Raw genomic sequence first — 23,104 nt, 5'->3', positions numbered from 1 at the left:
AACAGCCTCTCTCCCTTGGGGACGTGTCTCTTCCCAGCTGAGCTGAGGGAGAGGGTCTCAGGCTGCCCTTGGATGGGTGTCCAGCCTTGCCTGCCCTATTTCAGCCCCCCACAGCCCTTGTGCAGCCCTGGCTGCACAATCAAAAACTAACCTGGCAAAATGGAATGCGGTTGGTTTTTGGTTGGAGCAGCTCATCAGCACGAGTGCTGCTGTTAGCACAAGGGAAGAGAGGCAGCCGGGGGCAAAGGGCTGCGCCGCAGAGCAGCTCTGACCTTACAGAGGTGTAAGTGCCCCTACCTCGGTCCCCCAAACCATTGCCAGCATGGAGTGCTGCTAAAAAGTCAATCTAGTCCCTGTCCCTTTGCTGGCACAAACGTTTATGCAGTAAGTTGCATTGGGCTAAGTATCACCCTGGAAATTCTCAGTGATCCAGCCAGCTCAGCAATACAGGAAAGCTGTGCCTGCACCACTCGGACTTGTGGTCTGGTGGCCACAGAGCTGCATCCCATGTGCCACCACGAGGGTGAGTCAGGTTGTCTATGGGAAGGGAAAAACGGGGTGCACCACATCACAGGGCTGCCCGCCTCTGCCTCTCACAGAATAGTCAGGGTCGGAAGGGACCTCTGGAGCTCACCCAGTCCAATCCCCTGCCAGAGCAGGGGCACCTCCAGCAGGTCACACAGGACAGCGTCCAGGCAGGTTTGGAATGTCTCCAGAGTGGGAGACTCCCCCACCTCTCTGGGCAGCTTGTGCCAGCGCTCTGCCACCCTCAAAGGGAAGAAGTCCCTCCTTAAGTTTAGATGGAACTTCCTATGCTCAAGTGTGTGCCCATTACCTCTTGTCCTATCACTGGGCACCACTGGGCAAAGAGTGTTCCCATCCCCCTGGCACCCTGCCTTTAAGTATTTATAAGCATTGATAAGATCCCCCCTCAGTGTTCTTTTTTTCTAGACTAAAAAGCGCCAAATCCCTCAGGCTTTCCTCATAAGAAAGACGCTCCAGTCCCCTCATCATCTTAGTAGCCCTTTGCTGGACCCTCTCCAGTGGTTCCCTGTCCTTCTTCAAAGAGGGAGCCCAGAACTGGACACAGTACTACGGATGTGGCCTCCTCAGGGCAGAGCAGAGGGGGAGGATGTCCTCTCTTCACCTGCTGGCCACACTCTTCTTGATGCCCCCCAGGATGCCATTGGCCTTCTTGGCCACCAGGGCACATTGCTGGCTCACGGTCATCCTGTTGTCCACCAGGACTCACAGGTCCCTTTCCACAGAACTCCTCTCCAGGAGGTCAGCCCCCAACCTGTACTGGTGCACGGGGGTTATTCCTCCCCAGATGCAGTACCCTACACTTGCCCTTGTTGAATTTCATTAGGTTCCTCTCTGCCCTCTCTGCCTTCCCTCTCTCCTCCTCCTGGCCCTGCCAGCAGCTCTGGCACCGAGCCCTGGTTGTCCAGCACTCACTGAACCATGCCTGCACACCCAGTTGGCAGGAAATGGCTCATTTTTGGGTCGTGTTCATCTTCCACCAGTACAAAGGGCCCAGCGAGCCCTGGTGCCGGGGTGGGAAGGGAGTGGGACCCATGGTGCAGAGCAGCGGGGCAGGCAGGTGTCAGAGCTGCTCATGATGCCCCAGACCATTGTTAAGCCTCCGGTCAGCACCGGTGTTTAAACCAAAAGTTCACCGGGGTCCCAAGGCAACCTGCCACCTTCAGCCTCACCCCATCATCTCCCCTCTGCTTTGCACGCTGCAGCAGCCCATGCCCACGCACTGCATGGTGTGGGAAGCAGATGAGATACCACCTCCTACATCCATCGCCCAGGGAGGTTTCACTAAGCCTCTCTCTGCTCATTCAGGCCCTCAGCAAGTCTCCAGGGCCCCCAGCCCACCCCACGCACTTCTGGATGCTCCTAGAACCACTTGAGGGGTGTAAAGTGGCTGCATCCCTGTGCAGAGAGGGCACAAACGCCACAGCACTCCCAGGCTCGGAGCAGCACCCTGGACTCCGCCTCAGCCCCCAGTCCTCTTGGGAAGTGCCACACAAGGTTTCCCACAAAGCCTTCCTGATTGCTGATGGCTAGGCCAACTTCGGAGGACTTACACCGGTGACTCTGTGGTTCCTGTCGACAAGGGCCTCCCGGAGGATCAGCCTCCCAGATGTCATCAGGTGCTGAAGGCTGAGGACAAGGGTACCGAGAAGCCTGGAACAAAACCAGAGGCTGCAGCAATACTGTATGGAGCATCAGTGCCTACCTACTGGGGGAAGAGCGTACCAGGATCTCCGCTCTCCCGCCCACAGCCCCTCTGAGCTGTGGTGAAGGCAGTGAACTGCTGCAGTGCTTCCCATAGGGAGTCTGGCAGCCGAAATACCCCAGACCCGCTCACCCTGCAGCAGGTCGTGCCTCCACCCCAGTCATGCCTCAGCAGCTGCTGGCAACCAAGCTGCCACTGATGGCTAAAGGCTTGTGCCGGCCCATTCCCCCCAAGTGTGAGGGAGCTCTCCCCTTTGGCAGAGCTGGGCTTCACAGGAGCCAGCCTGTGATTGTGCGCCCAGCGGAGCTGGGGTGACTCTTCCCAGGCAAAACCAGGAAGCAGAGGCTCCACACAAGGAAATACAGAGAGAGGACATAAAGCCATGCCCGCAGGGTTGTCTGCAGCAAGTCGGGCCAAAATGTATCTGTTCCAAGGGGACTTCTCCCTGGGGAAGGGTCATCTGGCTCCCTGCAAGTGGAGGTAATGCATGCGGGATGCCATTCAGCCGCTCCTAATCCCACCTCGTGGTACTGCTGTCTGGAGCCCCTTTGTACATTGGGCTCTGTCTCCCCGTGGCAGCTCTGCCAGCAGCCGGGCTAACCCCCTGTGAAGCAGAGCTTCCTACTGCGTGCTGGAAACCATCGGAGCGTTTCACTGCCTGCCCGCGACCAAGACAGGAGAAATCATTCCCCAGTCACCTCCATTTCAGCTGCAAGCTGCTGATGTCTCACACTCCCTCTCACCTTCCTCTCCTCTGAGACGCAGAAGCCTGTCTGGTCTCCTACCCCCAAGGAAGGAGTCTCTCCGCTCATCCCCCTCCTCTCCAGCTTTTCCAGCTCAGTGCTGCTGGCACAGAAAGGCTGCTCACGCAGAAGTTCGGAGGCCACAGATCGATACAGTGGTGTAATATTTTTTTCCCTTTTGTCCTTTCACACTATTTATTTTTGATCATCCCAGTGCACTGACCAGTGGCTTTTAAACTGTAATGCCTGTCACCTGCCACTCCTCTACTCCCCAGCAGTGGAGGTGTGTGGACAGATGCTGTCAGTGCCAGTCCAGTCATTTCCCATTTACTTCCTTGCTCAGCACCATCAGGTCCTGGTGATTTGCTACTGTTTGTTATATCTATTTGTACTACAGCAGTTCCTATTGTCATCTCACTCAGAGTCAATTCCTCTGATTCAGCTCCCGTAAGGAAAGCACCCAGTAAACACAAGTTTACTGGACACAAAGTTCAGCCACATTTTCTGCTCTGGCTTTATCTTTCAAGTGTATCGCACTGTTTCCTCCACACCCTCCCTAGCAGGCTTATGATGGCTTTGAAAAGGTTTATATTCTTAACTGCCTCTAGAAAGTTGTTCCTGTTGATTTTCCTTCAGTTCTTACATTTTGCTTGTCAGAGCTGGCACCTTTCCCTGCATCCTCATGTCTCATGGGTCCTGGAAAGACATGCCTCTGCTCCCTTGCTTCCTCCACCACCACTGTCACCTCTACTCTCAGGTCTCCCCGAAGCACTTTATAACTGCTGGAATAACTGCTCACCTAGAAGCATTTTAAATTCTGGCTGATCCTTTAAATATAAATTACTGTCTTTTTTAAAGGCTAAACCATACTACCACGGGCTCCAGGCTTTTCCTCACTGATAGGCATGTTGAATTTGGGTGCAGCATGGTCACGGTCACCCGGTGGATCTACAGGGTGAGAGCCGGGCCCCATTCTGCTGCAAGTCCTGCCTTTGCAGCTCTATTTTTTAGGGGCCTATTTTACCTTTGTCGCACCTGGGGGTCTGATCCTGGATCCTTAGGTAGTCTCTGTTATTCCTGGCACAATTAAATCTAACTAAGCCTTATTTAACTTAACATATACAGCACTGCTGCCCCACCAGAACAAACAGCTCCGTCTCTCTTCTATAACTCGCACCCTGCTCATCTCCCTTCCATCAAATTTCCAACAAAAAAGTTCTTCTCCCAGTAGAAACTTTAAAGCCCAGTATGTCTGTCCCACCTCTGCCAGTCACCCCAACAACCAGAGGACCTACCTGTTACTGAAAACCTTGCTGCAGTTGTAAACCTTAACGGACAGCATTTCCCCCATGACGAGCTTCCCGTAGTGAGGCCAGCGAAAGAGCTACGAACAAACGGAGCAGGAAGAGATGACAATTCATTCCCAGCCACGCTTTCCCATGTTTGGTGGCTGCTTGATCTCCTCTGCGAGGCGACGGAACCAACGAGCGTGATAAAAAGCTGCTGCAGTGGGAAGTCACGTTCCTGCTGGCCAGGGCAGACCCTGGAGCTGGGAATGGAGGAAGGATGGGGAGGGGAGCCAGGGCCCCTCCAGCAGCACAGAGTAAAGAAGCCGGAGTGTCGTCGTCGCTCTGGAAGGAGGAGGATGCTCGTGCCTGCTGGCGGGCCGGGGGGTGAGATGGGGTGCGGGGAGGAGCAGAGGTGCTCGGGGAGAAGAGCTCACCCGGGGCAGGGAGGTCGTGGCGAAGCTGTGCCGGAGGCTGCGGTTCACCTGACAGCAAACTGCCAGAGGAAGAGGCGCCTCCCCCCCGCCCCAGGCGGCAGCGGCGGCCGGACGGGCCGGAGACGAGCGACGTGCGGACCGCCGCGGGGAGCGGAGGGGGGAAGGCGGGCGCCAGGACGGAGGGGCCCCGGGCCCGGGCCCGCCCCGCGGGGTACCGGCCGCGACGCTGCCGTGTCCCGTCCCCGTCCCCCCGACGACACCCGCGGGGAGCCCCGCTGCTCCGCCCGCCCCGCCGGTTTGCCCTCACCTCCCCGAAGGCGGCCTCCGGGCCGCAGCGGATCTTCCTCGTCTTCTGGGTGAAGCCTGGGAAGGAGAGTGCAGGCGTGAGGCGCCGGCGGGGCAGCACGGGCCGCCCGCCGGGGGGAAGGCAGACCCCGTCCCCGCCGGGGCCCACCTCGGAAGCCGAGCTGCACCTGCCGCTCGCCGCGGCCCGGTAGCCCGGAGAGCCGCCGGACGCCGACGCTGAGCGCCATGGAGCCGGTGCGGACAGCGCGGCCCCGCTCGGCCCGATGTGACTTAGCCGCGACCGGCCCGGCCGGTTCGGCCGCCCGGTCCCCGCCCCACCGGCCCCGCCGAAGCACGCACGGGGGAGCGGGGGGGGGCCGGCTGCGCCGCCTCCCTCAGCCCAGGCGCGGCGGGCTGGGTCCGGCAGGGGCTGCCAGCGGCCCCGCTCGGGCGACCGCGGCGGGCAGACCCCGACGGCAGCGTGCGGCAGCCCTGAGGCGGGGAGCACAGGCCCCGGGGGGAGGGGGATGCCATTCCAGGGCTGGGAACGGGGGGAGAAGGGAAAATCCCCGCCCCCGCGGAGGCCGCCACACGGCCACGCTCCAGGGCAGCCCCGATAGCCTGGAGGGGGTCGAGGGCTTCCAAAGGCGGGACTGGGGGCCGCCGGGCTGATCCCTGAGGCGAGGGCGGGAGCCAGGCTCTGCCCTCGGCCACCGCAGCGCTGCGGCGCCTCCAGCACGAAGTCACAGCTGCTGTGGTTAAAGCCCTCCAAAAGCGAACAGGGAGGGGAGCGGGGGGCAGCCGGGCCGCTCGCAGCCCTCGGAGGAGGAGGAGGAGGGTGCAGAGGGACAGGCTGCAGCCCGGCTGCCAGCTCTCTGCGGGACAGAGACGAGCACCGAGAGGCGGGGAGAGCGGGGGAGCAGCGCCGCAGGGAGAGCTGGGGCACATCGTGCCGGGAGCCAGCTGTACCTGCACCAGAACTGGTAAACGAGGGATGCTGGAGCCCTTCTGGCCCGCAGATTCAAGCCAGATTAAAGCAATCATACAATCGTGAGCTCAGCAGGATTTGGAGAGCATTTCTTCTCCTGGGGGTCTGGCTCTCCCGCTCAGCACTCAGCGCCTGCACCCACGCAGGGTGGCTAATCCAGCTCTGCAAACACCGAGGAATGAATCGTGCCCGTGCGATGCCAGGCTGCTTCCAAGCAAGCCCTGCGGCTATTCCCTTCGTTTCCCTGTTAACACAAGAGCTTCCTGGAGCGCCAGGAAAGCGGCACCAGTGGCAGGGGAGACCAGCCCCGATGGGGAGGACGCCACTTCATGGTGCAGCAACAGAAGAGAGCAGGCCAGCAGCATTTGGCACCACTTTTGTGAAGCCAAATGAGGAGCCCATCAATTTAGGGCAGCACAGAAAGCTCAGTGCACTGACCCCACACCCAGTCATGGCTGGAGGGGGGTAAGGGATCAATTTCGACTATTCAGTGAAACATTCAGACCACTGATGGGTGGATCCAGTATCTGCTTAAAGCTGATCAAAAGCCATCATCTCCCAGTGGAGTTCATGTGGCTTCCTTAAACACCTGGAGCGGTCATATCGCTTGCATTCACCTGAAGACAGTGCCTCAGTTTTGGTGAAACAGGCCCTGGGGGAAACAAACATTTTAGACCCCAGGTAGGGCCCTTAGCCCAATCATCTGTCTGGGCAAAGAAGGGGGATGGCATAGCCTGGCATGAAATGTCACCAGTAGTTATTGCCAGGTGTCCTATGAGCAAGAGGAACCCTTCCCGATGATCTCCCACATGCAATAGCTCTTGACTTACACAAAGCCCTGACTGAGGCTGAAATACCTTTGGGGACCGCAAGTACAAGGGTGCTGTGCTTGATCTCTGCCAAGGCCAGAATAAAGACTTCTGGGGTGTTCCCCATGTTTACTGTAGATAAAGCGAGAGCGTGATCCGGGACAACAGAGTGTGCACCAGCACTGGGCAAGAAAAGCACGTCCTCCTGAGGAAGAAAACCTGAGCTCAAACCCGAGCTCTCATTTACCTCAGGCGACAACCATGCCGTAGATCTGCATTCCAGCTACACCCAGGGCAGCACAAGGCAGGAGACAGCTCCCAGCCTCTCACCAAAGCACCCAGCAGCCGTCTTCACTGCCTCTAAAACCAGGAGCCCTAGGGAGAGCCAAGAATGAGAGAAAACGGGCAAAGTCATGCCATCCTGGTTCAGCAGCTTCCAAGCTTGACCCTCCCATGACTTTTTACCTGGGCCCACGCCCATGAAGCTCTTGTTCTCAAGTGACAACCACAGGACTTCTGTCCCTTTGCTTGTTCAAGTTTCAGCCACTTACCTACAAGTAAACAGCGTCTCCTCCAAATTCTCCTCTGCTCCTGCAGGGAGAAGAACTTCCTCAGACCTGCCTATTGCACATCTTAGCCTCTTCCTACCCAAAACAGGGAAGGTCTCTCCTACCGTCGAGTCTAGCACCTGGAGACACCTCAGCTAGCTGCAGAACACAGTGACTCCACTCCTCACAGCCAGCGCAGAGAGGCGGAGGATTCACTCTCTTCCTTTTGAGTGGGAACTGGCAGAGGTTTGAAGAGGAGAGGTGAAATGGATTTCCCACTACGCATTCTACTGCCTCAGAGCCCATCTTCTACCGGAGCAAAGGAAAGTCCCAACGTGCTTCTGACATCTTGCCAAAAAAAACATTCACTGAAGCCAAGCACCACACACTGCCACCGGTATTTCTTGGTCCAAACAAGGGACTGGTGAGCCTTCAGAACTACTGCTGTAAATATTCTTTAAAGAACACTTTATTAAAAAGAAAAAAAAGGATACACACACACAAAAACCAGCCTTAGGTTTCCTGTATGCGTAATACAGGGAAGGAGAACTCTGCCTACAGGTTGTAAGCAACTGAAAACACGAGTAAAGGATGCTCTCAACCACAGTGCAGTTTCTCAGAGAAGACTTGGAAGTTTTCCTCCCTCTCTTCCACACTTATAACACACTTTGGTTAAGGCAGCCACTCAAGAAGAGAGGTTGCCTGGTTTCCTTCAAGAATCTAAGTGCAAGAAAATTTGCTGCCACAGGCTAGATGACGGAGTATTTCAGGAGAGACAGCCCTGCTGCCTGTGGAACCTGGGAGAACACATCGTGGTCAAAACTAGGTTTGAATTAAAAACTAGCACAAATTCATCTTTGCTCAGTAGCAAAGATGGGTCCTAGACCCACAACCCTTCAAGCACAAGCTCTGTACTAGTTTGGTGGCAGATACTATCTACTACAACTAGTCTAGTTGAGAACATGGATTCACACCCAGGTTCTGCTTTCACACAGGCTTGTAACCTACCAGTTTCATAGCCTGAATCACCAGGGCAGTCTTCCAACATATTCTCACCATTTCCTGGTTTACCTGGTAGAACACACAAGTTCTTTCATAATTTCACAGTAAAGAAACAGCTCATCCTACTGCAGGACAGGGCTGCAGGATACACATTCAGCAGTCTTAGTGATTATCAGGTAACAAAACTAATGATGATGGACAACTTGCTCTGCTTTTGCAGCTGATCACACTCAACCTAGACTAGCTCAGATGCTGAATCACCACCAGACTAGCGCTATAGCAAAGACCTTCCATAAACCAAACCATCCACATTGCTGGAGATCAAAAGGAAAAGCTCAGAAAGGAGAGTCCAGACATGTTATGTATGTCAAAGCAGTTTATTTATTTATGGAACTGAAAGCGATGACCGCTTGTAGTGCAATGACAAGCCCAAGTTTCTTTATCTCTATTTTGAAATGAACTATCAACTCCAGTCTCTCCAAACAATTGTGCTTTGCTCTCATGTGCCTGTTCTTGTCCCCAGACCACATTGTCCCCAGACACTTCACACCTCTGAGGACAAGCAAGCACCTCTTCGTTCCACAGATAGTTCTTTGTTTCCTAACTTCTGTGACACAAAGGAATCACTCAAAGCATCTTTATTTCAATGTTTCCAGTTGCTGGATTTTGAAAGTCACATTAATGTGACTCATTAATCCCACCCCACCCATGATTACTTAATGATTAATCCTCATTAATCCTCCCCTTTACCCCCCCCCCATAAGCAAAGTGCAGTGTTCTTAAATTGCAACAATGGCTCCAAGCAAGAGGCCATCACAGAAGCAAATTTTGCTAATAGAAAAATGTGATTAAAAAGACGACTGCAAAGCATGGTCACTGAAACTTAAAAATAAACTTCTACATATAAAAATATACTGGCACTTTATGAAGGCACAACAGAAACTACCTCAGGCATCCAACCAACAGACCTTGGTACCAACGAGGACAGAAGGGTCCCCATTCCCAAGGCAGCTTGATAGAAGGAAAAATCCCCTACCAAGGAAGACACGGTAAGTATCATTACAGCAAGCACAATTGCAATAATCCTCCTACCAAACTCAGCACTGAAGCAGTGCTGCATGAGCAGCTCAGTGCACATGCCCATGCTGACACCAAGCAGCGGATGGGCCATGTTAAGCAATGATGCGTGGTACGACATGTCACTGTTGCAAGGTGGAAAACCAACAAGGTCTGTTTTTCTGTGACAAAACCTGCCAGTAGTTGTGATTTTTCCATACTTGCATTCCTTCCGATTAGGAACAGGAAAGATCAAAGACACAGAGCACAAGCAGGTAAGAGTGTGAATGGTACGAACTTGAGACACTGCGCACCCACAGTGGACAAGGGAGAGTGTGGTTGCAGACAGCTCTCTTCACCCCCCTGACACAGGTGGCCAGGGTCAGGCTGCAATCTACATCTTCTTTATTTCCGGCAGTTTCACAGGTGGCCATCCCTGCCATTTATAGTATGACACCAGCTGCTTAGGCACTTCAGCCAGAACCATCTGGGAAAGCGCTTCCCGGGGAGCCTGCAAGAACAGGGAGAATAAATCAGAAATACTGCAGAGAAAGGACTTTCAGCCCAGTGAGGGATTCAGAGCACAGCCCCCCACCTGCCACATCTCACTCTCTATTTCAAGAGTTCCTTGCTGCAGTTTCAGGAGCACTTCCAGTCAGTCTCAGTGAGTACTGCTGATGGAAATCATTTGTTCCCACCCCTGCACTGCCATCACCTCAAGGCCAGGCTCACACAGCCTTTGTATGGCCCTAATCTGCGTGTGAAGCTGCCCCAGCCACTAGCAATTTCTCTTATTCTGAGTTTTCATTTGACTCCACTCTTCATCCCAATTCACTGTGCAACAGGCATGAATGCTAGTGCCAATCGTGGAAGTAGGCAGGAGCTGGGGAACGACAGCATTCAACGCTGCATTCAACAGAGGGGAAGACTTATCTTAAATCACTCATGGGACTCAACATCCCAGACTGATAATATGATCTCATTTCCTTGCCTGAATGTTGGCATCCCAGGAGAGAAAACATCTCCTTTACTCCTTTAATGCTGTAATAGCCAAGAGATCATATACTAAATCTCTAAGGAAAGCTACAAAAGAGCTGTGACAAGGCACACAGTTTCGAACACACAGGCAAACATCTCAGCTCTCACTGGGAACAAGTGGCTTGGACAGCACTTTGAGCATGCAGCTTGCTGCCTTCTCTGGACCCATGCTCATCTTTAAGATGTAATATCTGCATATATACTGGAACCAGGACTCTTCTAAAGTTAAAGACAACTTACGTTTTTGAACTGTCGGAAAGGCACAAACTGGACAATGTCTCGTGCAGCTGGCTCTCCTGTCGGGGACTTCAGGACACCGTTGTCTCCGTCAAGGAACTCCATTGCTTTGAAATCAGCTTCACCAACTCCAACAATAATGATGGACATCGGTAGCTTTGAGGCATTAACTATCGCTTGCCTAGTTTGGTCCAGGTCAGTGATCTCACCATCTGTGATGATCAGCAAGATAAAGTATTGCTGAAAAACATTAGAAAGCACCCAGTTAGGGAGTTCAACACTAAAGCTCACATCACTGAAAGCAAATGGAGCAATTTCTTATTCTAAGAAAGAAATCAGGTGGTGCTGTGGATAAGACAAAACCAGAACATTAAAGAAACTTATGTTTAGTTCCATTTTTTCATATGCGTAACACCACTCATTGTGCACTTCAGATTCCCTCTGTACTAGAAAATTAGTAATTCAATTTATAAAGAACAAGTACATTAATCGACAGAAAGTACTAGAGATGGGCAAAGTGTTACTAAATCAACAAAGCTGCATACAGACTTCACTGATGAATGCTGCTTTACTCATTGACATCTCAAAAAGGCCGAAGTTTAATTTAAATTTAATTTTTTAAGTTTTAAATTTAATATCCCTGGAGTGTAACTCGACAAGTCTTCTTTTCAGTTACCAATAATTTAAGTCTTAAGTATTAGAAATCTCAAAGCACAGCAGTGTTTTGACAATACGTCAAATGTCATGATACAAAGACACTCTAGAGATAACAAGAGGGGAAGAATACAGGAGCTTTTCTAGAAAGAAGAAAAATACCTCAAACCAACACATTAGCATGGTAAAGAGCTTAAAATTTCCTTCCTTTTCCAGAGGCTAAGTTTTAGTACCTGGTTCTGAAATGAGCAACTGTTTTTTTTATAGCAGCTATCTACAGAATTAAAACGAAAACAAAAAGTGACACACACAATGAAAATAAAACTGAACTTCCAATTCCAAATCCCAGTTAACACAAGTGTTACTACAGTTGTACCCCATTACTGAAAGATTCTTTATTTAAATAGTTTAGTTTTTCATCTATAAGAAAAAGTAGATATATTTAACATATAAAGAGAAATACGAAGATTCCCCCAAATATTGGGAAGGCTAAAAAATACCCTCAGAAATGTAAGGAACGGATGTCCCTAGACCAAGCACCTCACAGTGTGGGAAACGTATTCGACATACACACAAACATAAGCAGAACCAAAAATACTGACAGAGCTAGACCATAAAGCAAGTATCAGAGTGTACATCAAAATTCATTCTGACTGGTCTGTCAGAATGGAATTAGTTAAATCTATCAGGAAACATGAGTCCTTCATCCTTAAGCAAAAGGAATGAAACTTAAGGAAATTGAGTTGAATTTTAACAGCAGCCATGGCCAAACAAGCACACAAACGAGACATGCAACACAACTCTAGGGTGGCACGGATACTCTGCAATGCAATTAGCGTACTGATTTAACAGTTCTCAGACTCCTTTGTTAACCTGGCCCTCTAGATATCCTGATTCTGCACATCACCATGGTGGGATGGGTAGTCAAGCCCTCCGATATTTTTCTTGGAGGTGTTTTTTTTGTAGGTTCTTGGGAGCAAAATTGTTTGGAATAAAATACTTAGGGGCCCCTCTATACTGTATGCATTCCCTACAGGTGATGGAGCTTGGCAAGAGCGTGAGGCAACTGCTGACAGAGTCCAACTGGTCTAAAAGCCAACACAGCACCCCTGTATACTTCAATAGTAAGTACAATGCCAGCAAAGTGTGAAAAAGATAAATAAATATCGCTTGAACAATGGAAACTAGTGTCAATGTCTGCCAAGTAGAGGTTCATATCAATGTGTACCAAGAGAGTACCAACAGCCTCTCTGTAGGCTGGTAGGAGAGGACCAAACTTGGTATCTTGAGGAAGGAAGAGAACAGCACTTTACCATTCCATTCTATCCCATCATGAACACAGGAAACAGAAACACCAACCCAGTGCAGATTTGCAGAAAAGGACATGCACTCACTGAAGCAGTTCCTTGTTGTGCCGAGTGCGCTGCAAATCTTGCCACGTGGTTTATAATAGGAGAGAAATTGGTTGGCCCGTAGAGTCGGATCTGAGGCAGGATCTGGCGGTAGGCATCCACTATTCCTTGGATCCCTGTAACACAAGGAAGGCAAGCTGCCAGAAGAGCCTCACAACTTCTCCAGTAATTGTTTTGGAAGCATTACTAAATGGTAAGGCAAAAGGATAACAACTCTTACACAGCTGTGAACTCCTAAAGGGCCAGTAAGCAGCAGGATAACAGCAAATATACAAAGCACAGGGCTGAAACCAGTGGACATCTGCAGAGAGAGGATTTGCAGATTTCTCCCCCATTCTGCATTCTTCACATCACTCTTTTGTGCCCATAACATCACAAAGCTCATGGAAGTTGTGGGAAAAATAATCCAGTGAAGGCACGCTGATGACTACCTTGTTATCCAATTTGTTTTGTTTCATTGCTTATAGTCTGATTAGACAACAAGGTCAGAAGCTCTCTGGAACAGTGACTTTTCATTTTCCTTGTGTGACACATCGACCACAATCCCTGATTCAGGATTCAAACATTTCTGTAACAGAAACAGCAATCCCTAAGGCTTTTCCTATGCAAGAAGCTTTTCTCAGGTTAACTAAACAAAAGTTTTTAAAGTCTGATTTTAAATGGCGCATGTTCTTCTGTGGATCCATCTAAATTGGCCTATTCCGGGCTTGTATCAATGTAGCTTCACTTGCCACTGCTGCTTGCATTGTCCACCATGCAGGTTTTAGTGCAGTACCTCTCAAAACTACTGCACAGGGACCCTTAAAGAGCAAAGACACAGATCCCAATGAGGCAGACAATGCCGAACTAACCAAGGAAATGCTTGGATTTTAACACTGAAACTCAGATTCCATTTTTTGTTGGCCTGAGACCAGAGAGAAAAACCGAACTGAGTTAAAAATGCTTGTTCAAGAACAATTCTGTGTCACTGCATGCTGAAACGGTTCTTAGTCCATCTTAGAGAGCAGCCACTAAAAACAGCTGAAACCACCTCCACTAAAGAAGATAGCTATAAAGAAAATAAGCTTTTAAGACAACCCTTTAAAAGATAACATTCAAACACAAACGTGTTGCTGATGAAGCAACGATGGTCTCTAAAACAGCCTTAGCAGATGGTCTGGAAGCATGACTAGCACAGGCACATTGCTGATCTGAAACCACTGCTACCTATGACATACCAGAAGTACCCAAGTTGCAGCAACAAAAATTTCAGCACAAACTACCAATCAAGTTAAATCTAGACCCCTTCACTGGAGCTTATGTAGACCACACAGAAGTCCGCATCAACACACATCCACTCTTGTCAGCATCCCAGTGAGAGTAAATCTAGTTTGCTGCGTGTCTTGGTGCTACATCTGTTTTTCACCAGTTATGAAAGAAATGCAACACTTCAAACATCTGTCCCTCTCAGTGAAATATTAATAAAGAGGTGTCCTCACCTTGACAATAAGGGTTGCTGGGGTTGAAGTTCAAAGGAAACTCATGAGACACCTAGGAAAGGGAGACATTACGAACAGTTAGGGAACGCAGACAGGGACAGAGCAACCGCCCAGCGTTGTGAAGGCCCTACCTGCCAGCTAGGAGGAATCTGAGCTCCAAACCCAAACGCAGGAAACAGCTTGTCCCTGGAGAGAAAGGGCAACAATAAGAAATGAGAAAGAGCAGTTCTTTAATAACTCACTATTCTGTTTTATTCCCAGAAAGCAGCTGGAGACCAAGGTTCAACTCCTGCCATAAGGAACGGGTACATCATCTAATTCCCCGTGGCCAGGCACCCAAGGATTTCAGGCCTGGGCTTGACAGTTTCAGAGTTTCTTTCAGTGCAGCACCCCACAGGACTCTCAGGAGATTTCAAAGTAGCAAGAGAAAAGTCAACCCAACCACAGGCTGGCTGAAGGACAGAGCAGACAAACATATTCCCATTGCACCAAACAGGGCATTCATGTCTGAAATGCACTGTCAGCAACAAGGGATTAGAGACCAGCCACAGCGGCATTACAGAGCAGCCCAGTGCCATAAAAGGGCAGACCTGGAGGGACAAACCAAGCAAATATGCCAAATTACGAAGGGCTGCCACGACCCTCGCTGGCAGTGACGGAAGCAGGAGAAGGGATCTCCCAAGGAAAGGCAGCACCTCGGTCATTCAAGCGCTACAGCTCTGGAACAAGCTATCAGCCTTGATCACTGACACCCGCTGTGACACATTTTGATGCGGTGGCTAGATCGGTTAAGATCGTTACATACGTGTCATAATCCTGGACTACACTTCCCACACTCCAGATGGCAATCAGGTACTCATTTATCCCGTCTGGGCTGATGTAGTGAAGAGAATCTGGTGACCTGGGATCTCCGTTGGAGCCAGTGAAGTCTACGCCCACCTGATCAGTTAAGATGATGACAGCAAGTCACTGATGCATCATCATAAGCAAATGAGAAAAATTAACGATACTCAGAAACAGGTGGTTACACCAGGCCCACATAGCTCCCTTCCTCCCAGGCACACAGGCAGCCCGATACAGGGACAGGCAAACAAGCCTGCGTACCTTCTCCCACTGGGGTACACACACATTTAAGAAAGAGTAATCCTTTCCACTGATAGACTGAACTGATTTTGCAAAAGAAGTTTAAGAAACTCTAGTTCCATTAAAGTTGCCACTTGATCACAAAAAGTAGAAAAATATTTATTATTTGTTTTTTTGCAGTCGTCATTCACACTGCATTTGCAGTCATTCACGCTGCAAATAAAAGTATTAATCACAACTTCATTGCTCTTATCTACCAAGATGTGAAGTGGGGCAACAACTCACTGTAAAATTAATCTGGCAGCCTCCCATGACGTAGTCCAGAAACGAATATTCTGTCTCAATCTAGAGAAAGAGACAGACAGTGTTATGCTTCCTCCACGCAATAACAGATTTCATTATGATCAGAAAATAAGAAAAGCCAAAAAACAATCTTCCCACCTTGCAGGATTTTATCCTAATAATGCCAGAGTTTTTGTAGCTCTTTTTCTTTTGTTTTTTCTCAGGATGAATGCATTCAAATTCCACCTACAGAAAGCAAGCATGCAAGAAGCAAGTTCCAAAAATCTGCATTTCCAGCAGGGCAAATTATTGAAACAGAATGGTGTCAGACATCACACAATTTCACTTACACAAATACCTGGCAGAATTCTGAAGCTTAATTTTAAAAAAGGTTTGCAACTACTTTGGCTGCTACCTGACAAGTTAAATGGGATGTTTTTACTACCAGCATTGGGCAAAACACAAGGCAAGACTTCAGAAAAGCCTCTCTCCTCAGCAACGTAACTGTTATTTTGTATGCAAACATGGAACAGTATCCTTGAATCAGAGGGGGAAAAAAAGTCAATTGCAGATACAACCATTTCTCTTAACATAATCAGGTTCTATTTTGATTAAGGGAAGGGAATGCAGTCAAACAGAAAACAAGGAGGCAAAATGTCAGGGTGGGGAGGCCATTTTTTGGCCCAGATTGCAGGTTCCCAATGGCAGTGTTTCACTGTTTTGTTTCACTCGCATTAGTTCTGATTTCACATGGGCTAGGGAAAAAGGCAAGAATCTTCCACTGGCTTTAGGATTACAACCACAGAAATCAAGCTGGCGGGCAAGTGGAAGCAGTCCTAGGCTATGTCCTGTGTGTGGATTCATCTGTCTGAATTCAGACGAGACACCTCCATGAGTATGAGAGTTCAGGTTTTCACTGCAGACAGAGAAACCAGCACCAGCAGCAAATTATTCAACTTATTCTGAACTGGATGCTCAAGACTAAGTAAGAACAGTGCCCCTTATAGTCACTGTTTCTCTCCATTAGCTAGAAAGGTAACCAGAGTGCTCATGAGGGTGGCCAGCTCAAGCACAAATGTTATCTGAGAGAAGCCCTACCTTCAGACTCATCTGTTAAAGCATGAACAAGCCTTTTTATTTCCACTCGACTCAGCAGTGGCAAAAGCAAGCTGAACTGCTAGGAAAAAGTGGCTGGCAGCCAGTAGACAATGGGCTTAAGGATGTCTTTAGGAATAGGAACAGTAACAGTATCCAAGGAAAACAGAGCAATATAATCCCCACACCAGGTTTTATTCTTCCCAGATGCTTGCTTAGTAATACAAAGATACAGACAGAAAAATTCACTTTTGGAAGCAACAACTGAAAATATACTACTGTAGGTCAGTATTAAAAAGGGTTTGTGAAAGACTGAATTATAGACTAAATTAGCGGGGATTGAGGAAGCTCACCGCAGAGCCGTCACCTGCTTTCTGCAGCTGAGTCAGGTTAGTTTCAAAAGTGCCTATCAAGTCATGCGACCCGTCGCTGTCGTAATCTGCACACTGTACCTGAAAGGGAAGAGAGCGCAAGCAATGGGCAAGTGTACGGCATTAGGGACAACTGCAGTTGCTCGCTGTGTGACCTCCTGCTTCCAACAGCTCTGCAGCCACACTAGTGAACTCCCCTATCACATCTGACCTGGTGCGGCCATCCCTATCACTAACTGAAACCTGATAGTAAGAGAGACACGCAGAGTGCATCTCAGAAAAAGGAAGATGTTCAATTGCTCACCCATTTAAGTACACACAGTGAAAGTTTAAATTAAAAGCTCTCCCCAGCTACACAAGAGATTTAAAAAAAAAATTAAAAAAAAAAAAAATCACAAAAATCCCCAACATTTCACAGCCCAGATGTATAAGTGTGAGATCATTCAGGACAAGATATGCAACTGGGGTAATGGGAAGAAGCAATTAAAAGTTTATCTAGGCACTTTCTGAATATACTCTTTTCTTCTGCCCAGAAATAGCATCAATTTACAAAGAAATTGCAACTTCCACAGAGCACTGAGTCTGCCTTTTTCTGCATCTTATACCACTCAAATTATAAATAATTAATTAATAACCAGTCATGTTTAAATCAGCATTAAAGCTTCAGAACTAGATAATGCAAAAGAGTAATGCATTTACAAATAGAAACAGGCTAATAACTATGGCTTAGAGCAAACACAGGAAGACAGATATTGTCAATGTTTCCCCAACAAAATCAGCTATGAGGAGCATTTACAACATGCACAACACACACGACTGCAGAACACAAGTAATCCCAGCAGCAGTCAATCAAGAAACAGTTGTGAACAGCTGCTTCCTCCCTCACTGAAGGTCACATGTGACACAGATTCAAAAGCTCTTTCTGAGGCCTGCCTTTAGTAATCAAGAAATGGATGTTACTCCAGTATAAACCACAGTGACAGCTTTCTCCTCAGGATGAATGGACAATGTGAACCCATGGGTAACACCTTGATAAGGATGTCAATTTTGATGGCTAAGTTACCTGAATTTGAGACAGGGTTCTTTTAGGATGATGATCTGCTAGGGATCTTCCACTGGAACCAGTGGGAAACATGTACAAAAAGCCGGGTGAATTATGGCCTAATCTAGCCACCTAAATGGGAAGCACTGTGTCATCCTCCAGTCTCTTAATGGGAAAACACAATCGCCTTAGAGACTGTGCCCCCCTTCTCCCCCTTTATCCTTCCCAACCCACCACCTTTCCACTCCTCTCTTCTGCACATTCCACCACGAAGCAACTCCTGCCCTCCTGCCTGAACGCCGCTCCACTTCTCTCAACAATTCAGATGTTTAAACATCACCCAAAAGCAACTGCATTATACCAGGGAGGCCAATGAAGGAGGATCTTGTGCAGAAGCCAGGGTGCAGGCTTCCGGTGCAGCGTCTCCTTCCCTAGAGAGCTGCAGAGCATCCAGCAGCTGCCACCTCCACGCACCTCCTCTCCCCTCTCAGCCACGCCAATAAAGCTGTATTTAGGACCAGTTTCATTATTAGTTCACAGCATGATGCAGCTTAAAACAAACCTCTTTCTGCAAGGGTTTTCTAAAACTGGCCGACATTCACTGTAAGCAGCCCAAAGAATGGTGCTGCTGCAAACAAAATCCTGGTAGCAACACTGCAGGACACTGTATATAGTTATTTACTGATTAATTGTTTCTTTGCAAATTAACTATCCAACATTCATGACAAGGCTTGGAATATAGTCAGCAGGTAAAAGGCCCCTTTCATCTACAGGAGAAACTTTCAAAATTCACAGAAAATGCATTTGCCTTTATGTATATGCCATCAAACATGTGGACTGGCAGCTTTAGTCCCAATACCAACACCCACAAATTTCACGTTTGCTACTTCCATTTAAATAACACTACTTTCATTTGCCCCTAATTTTTAACAAAACTGTCAAGAAGATTAGGCTGTGTCACAAGCCTGAGATGTTCTTAACACAGACCAAGGAGAACATCACTCTGCATCACAATGAAGAAAGAATTACCGAAATACAAGGTAGCATCGTTAATTTGATGAAAAGATTTATGTTCACACACATATTCAGTACATAATCCTCATGTATAGCTGTCCGAGCTGATGTTTATGGGACGCATCAAAATGTTTCCACTGCGCTGAAGTACAAGGAGTTCTACCTTCACTAACTACTGTTATTTCACACATAATTGTTCCTATGTAAATTTTTGGAAGCCTCAAACAAGAGGTTCAGAGCAGCAAATATCAGATGAAAAATGAAACGCCAGTGCTGTATTATATTCTTTATTGCTAGTGAAACTCCTGCCTGTCAGCCTGGATTCCCCTTTCTGACTGACTTCCCTAACCTGTAAGTACAAGAACAATATAATCCTCTTTCACAGCTGTGTTGTGAAAATTAATAGATGCGCATGCACCCAGAATTTTGGAACAAACTAACAGCAAAGATCTATCTTACAAAGCAGGTCATTCCAAAGTGAATTCCAAAGCACAGAAAGCTTCTGGAAAACAAACAATCAAAAACCCCAAACAAACCAAACAAATAAAACAAAAGAAAAACAAATTTAAAAAAAAATACAAAAAAAAAACCCCAAACAAATCTTTTTGGACTATAGCAAATAAGCCTCATGTAATAGAATGTGTAAACCATGCCATCTCGTGTCAGTTTTGACAAATGATAATATGCATCTCTTTGCCATCTCCTTTCCACATTTGCTGCTCACTTTTGGACAAAGAGGACTTCTTTTTGACCTGAGACTGCTGATTCCCCAACAATAAAAGCTCACAAACACCACTTAGAACATCACCACATATCAACAAACCCAGCACAGCTGAACATCTGTTCCACGTTAATAATGTCAGTAATTCTTTGGACCTGCCATGCTGCCCAAATAAAAACACTAGCATGCGTACTTTTTGCTAAACCTTTCAGATCAAACTTTCAGCATGAGATTTCTTCACAGACAGGATGAGGCAGGAAAATTCTGCAAACGGAAAGCATTTAGGAGTTGCATAAGCAGAGAGAGACTATACTCATAGAACTATCTATGGATTTAAATGCCTTTACATTATCAATGCATTGCTTAGAACAGAAATTAACAAATTAATTTGCTATCAGATTTTCTTTTGCAGAAACTTATTAAAAGATGTAATTGTTCTGCCACCACCTTCATAAGCCAGGATCAGAGAGAATCGGTAATCATAATACAAGACCACCAGGAATCACAGTTCTGACTCAATTCTAGTTGAAACATATTGGAAAAGAGTTGGGATGAGCCTGCCAGTCTCATGAATGGATGAATCTGACATATGCATTAAGGTCCTCTCTATGTCAGTATCCTAAGGCCCTCAAGCTTGTCCAACATATATGAGCTTCTCAGTTAACTTAGAAACAGTGCTAGAAACCCACAATTAAAAACAAACAAACAAAAAAAACCAACACAAAACCCAGCAAATCCCAACCCCAAACCCTGGCCAGAATAGCGAAAAAAATCAGTTATAATTCTTCTTACAACTAATCATTAGAAAGTGTGTCACTTGTGTATTTCCCAACTTCTTAATTTGACAACTCAAAGTTTTAACACAGGCTTCGTACTTAAAAGACATATTATCATTTATCTGCCACGCTGCTATTCTAGAAAGGCAATCTAAAAATTTAAATGACTAGACAATCTGAGAAACTCATAGTTAACATCAACCTAGACTGGATTACTTATAACAACAAAAAAAGAGAATTTCTGAAGGCTGTACCTTGATAGGCTTATTAAAATCTCCACCACAGAATGTTTGCAAGGGAACACTGAACTTCCTCCAGCATGGATTTAAGTTGTTCTTAATCACCTTAAAAAAAAATACAACATAACGTCATGTAAGGGATGCGGTGTGCGAGTAAGTCACTAAGGAACATAACATGAGTGTTCTGCATGGCTGTCTAAGGACAGCCTCGGTCAGTTCAACCCTGACATGCATGGACAGCCAAGCAAAAGCTCTGGAAGAAATAAAAGCTTGAGGTTCAGGGTAAAGTTGAATTTTAAAGCCACGCCAACCTAACAGCTCATCACCACTGAAAGGGAGGAGAGTCCTGCCACTCTTCTCGATTGGTGCATGGTTGGACTCTTCACTGAGCCAGCTTAATCCAGTCACCAGGCAGCAGATAAATCATCTGCTGCCCAGTCAGTGAGCAGAATCCCTTTTTCAGGATACAAGACAACTTTCATTGCAGAACCAGTGCAAAGCATGACCAGGAGTGGGACTCCCACTTTTGGAAGGGGCAAGCTGTCTGATCAGCTCAAGAAAAACGTCAGCGTAGAAACACTACCTCTGATCTGTACACCAGCTGCCATGTTCCAGCATCACTCTGCTTGTAAAACTCCAAATATGGATCCGATTTACCTAATAAATCCTGCAAACAAAACCCCAACAGAAGTAATCAGCCTCCTATATTTTATTCAGATAAGAGAAGGGCAGGCTAATCAGTACAGGATACTTCAAAAAAAGCACAAAGTCAAACAAACTATACATTTGTTTTCCTCTCTTGTATTTTACTTTTCTCTTTTAAACTACTGCACTTTCTAAGTCATCAGAATTTATCAGCCCTGATTCCAAGACCACCTCCTCAAACCATTCTTGTCACTATAAATCATGTAATTTTGCTGACTGAGCAGTAAGGTCACTAAATCCTTGGACTGGTCTTTGGTTTAAAATAACATCGAGGCAGCATACCTAAATTTCCACCTTGTCTTCCCTAATAACATTACAGAAAGCTCAGTCCATAGCTACAATATTCATCTGAGACAACTACGCAACTGAACTGTATTAATATACAGAATATTCCAAAGCCAAAATAATCCCCCAAAACCTAAACCTGGTGGTTGAGTTTCTGGTTTGACACTGTGGTTTTCAACATGAAATTATGTCTCCATTTTACTTTATCATAAGCAATGAAACACAGTGAGCCTTTTTTCATACACAGATTACCTAGCTTACTTGAATGTCTGCAAATTCAGAGAGATTCCTGGCCAAAAGGCACTAACCGCAAATATCGCAGAAGCATGCAATATCATTTAGAAAAAATCAGTACCTTTTTGTCCAAATTTCGGGCTTCAATTTCCAAGTACACAACCCTGGTATCTTTAATCTCCTCTGCTGAAATCTGTGCCACAGAAATTAAGAAACAAAACAAAACAAGAAACCCCTCAGTTTTGCTTGTACTTTGTCCATAAAAGAAACTGTGGTTACAAATATATATCCTTCCATGTACATGTGCTACAGGTGTAGCATTTGAAGATACACCGACAGAAAACCAGAAGTGTTACTTTGTCCCAGACAACATATGAGTGAACAAGAAACCATATTTTCCACACAAAAAACTTATTTACCGTAATGGTGCCCTTTCCTGCCGGCTTTCCCTGCTTCAATTCCAGTGGTCGGGTGAACACCGAGCTGGACACAACCTAAGGTTAAAAGACAGATGATATAAATACCGAGTTAGAGTTAGACAAAAAGCAAGGAATTACTCTTCAGGAGCAAAATTTTCAAACTCTCCTAAAAGATCTAAAAGGATTTAAATGCATTTCCAACAGGGACAACCATCAGAGTTTGTGCTCCTGAGCAGTCTGAAAATTATCTTCTCACTATCCACAAAAAAGTACCCACTAATATGTCTCCCATCTTAACTTTAGCCTCCTGTTTTTGCTACCCCCGAGACACAAGAGGCATTTTTATCACAAATAGCCAAAAAGCTATTAAAAATCAGAAAAGGCTACTTCATTTATCAAGTCTTTCTATAGTACCACGAACACCATTTTTTCTCTCCTACCTAGCTATACAAACCCCTCCTCAGGAAATGAATACTGAATCTCAAATAGTCTTATTTCCCCAAATTTACTGCCTGATGATCACTTTGTGCAAAGGAAACTCCATTAGAGCTCTCCAAGCACCATTCCTTCCTTACTCCCAGACTGCCTTTAGTGCCACAAGCGCCTCCTAAGTTAAG

General features: G+C 47.2%; 2 protein-coding genes across 2 annotated transcripts in view; both read right to left on the bottom strand.

The window, feature by feature from the left end:
• The window catches only part of LOC309678079 (fer-1-like protein 4), a 40,794-nt gene extending 35,477 nt beyond the window's left edge, over positions 1 to 5,317 (bottom strand). The window contains exons 1-4 of the mRNA XM_082491010.1: positions 5,169 to 5,317; positions 5,022 to 5,077; positions 4,287 to 4,375; positions 2,097 to 2,196 (exon numbers count right to left, since the gene is read on the bottom strand). Of these exons, the coding sequence (XP_082347136.1) occupies positions 2,097 to 2,196; positions 4,287 to 4,375; positions 5,022 to 5,077; positions 5,169 to 5,247 (324 nt within the window). The 5' untranslated portion in view covers positions 5,248 to 5,317. The remainder of the gene's footprint in view (positions 1 to 2,096; positions 2,197 to 4,286; positions 4,376 to 5,021; positions 5,078 to 5,168) is intronic.
• A 3,350-nt stretch (positions 5,318 to 8,667) lies between these two features.
• Positions 8,668 to 23,104, bottom strand: part of CPNE1 (copine 1) — a 45,684-nt gene continuing 31,247 nt past the window's right edge. Inside the window, exons 4-16 of the mRNA XM_082491262.1 lie at positions 22,488 to 22,562; positions 22,190 to 22,261; positions 21,428 to 21,511; positions 20,860 to 20,949; positions 17,035 to 17,133; positions 15,746 to 15,832; positions 15,590 to 15,649; positions 15,027 to 15,160; positions 14,353 to 14,407; positions 14,222 to 14,273; positions 12,726 to 12,859; positions 10,681 to 10,917; positions 8,668 to 9,913 (exon numbers count right to left, since the gene is read on the bottom strand). Of these exons, the coding sequence (XP_082347388.1) occupies positions 9,797 to 9,913; positions 10,681 to 10,917; positions 12,726 to 12,859; positions 14,222 to 14,273; positions 14,353 to 14,407; positions 15,027 to 15,160; positions 15,590 to 15,649; positions 15,746 to 15,832; positions 17,035 to 17,133; positions 20,860 to 20,949; positions 21,428 to 21,511; positions 22,190 to 22,261; positions 22,488 to 22,562 (1,296 nt within the window). The 3' untranslated portion in view covers positions 8,668 to 9,796. The remainder of the gene's footprint in view (positions 9,914 to 10,680; positions 10,918 to 12,725; positions 12,860 to 14,221; positions 14,274 to 14,352; positions 14,408 to 15,026; positions 15,161 to 15,589; positions 15,650 to 15,745; positions 15,833 to 17,034; positions 17,134 to 20,859; positions 20,950 to 21,427; positions 21,512 to 22,189; positions 22,262 to 22,487; positions 22,563 to 23,104) is intronic.

This window comes from Vanellus vanellus (genome assembly GCF_965231255.1).
Source record: "Vanellus vanellus genome assembly, chromosome: 15".
NCBI classification, from domain to species: domain Eukaryota; kingdom Metazoa; phylum Chordata; class Aves; order Charadriiformes; family Charadriidae; genus Vanellus; species Vanellus vanellus.
Note: the sequence above shows the minus strand (reverse complement) of the source record. Positions and strands in the feature narration are given on the sequence as shown.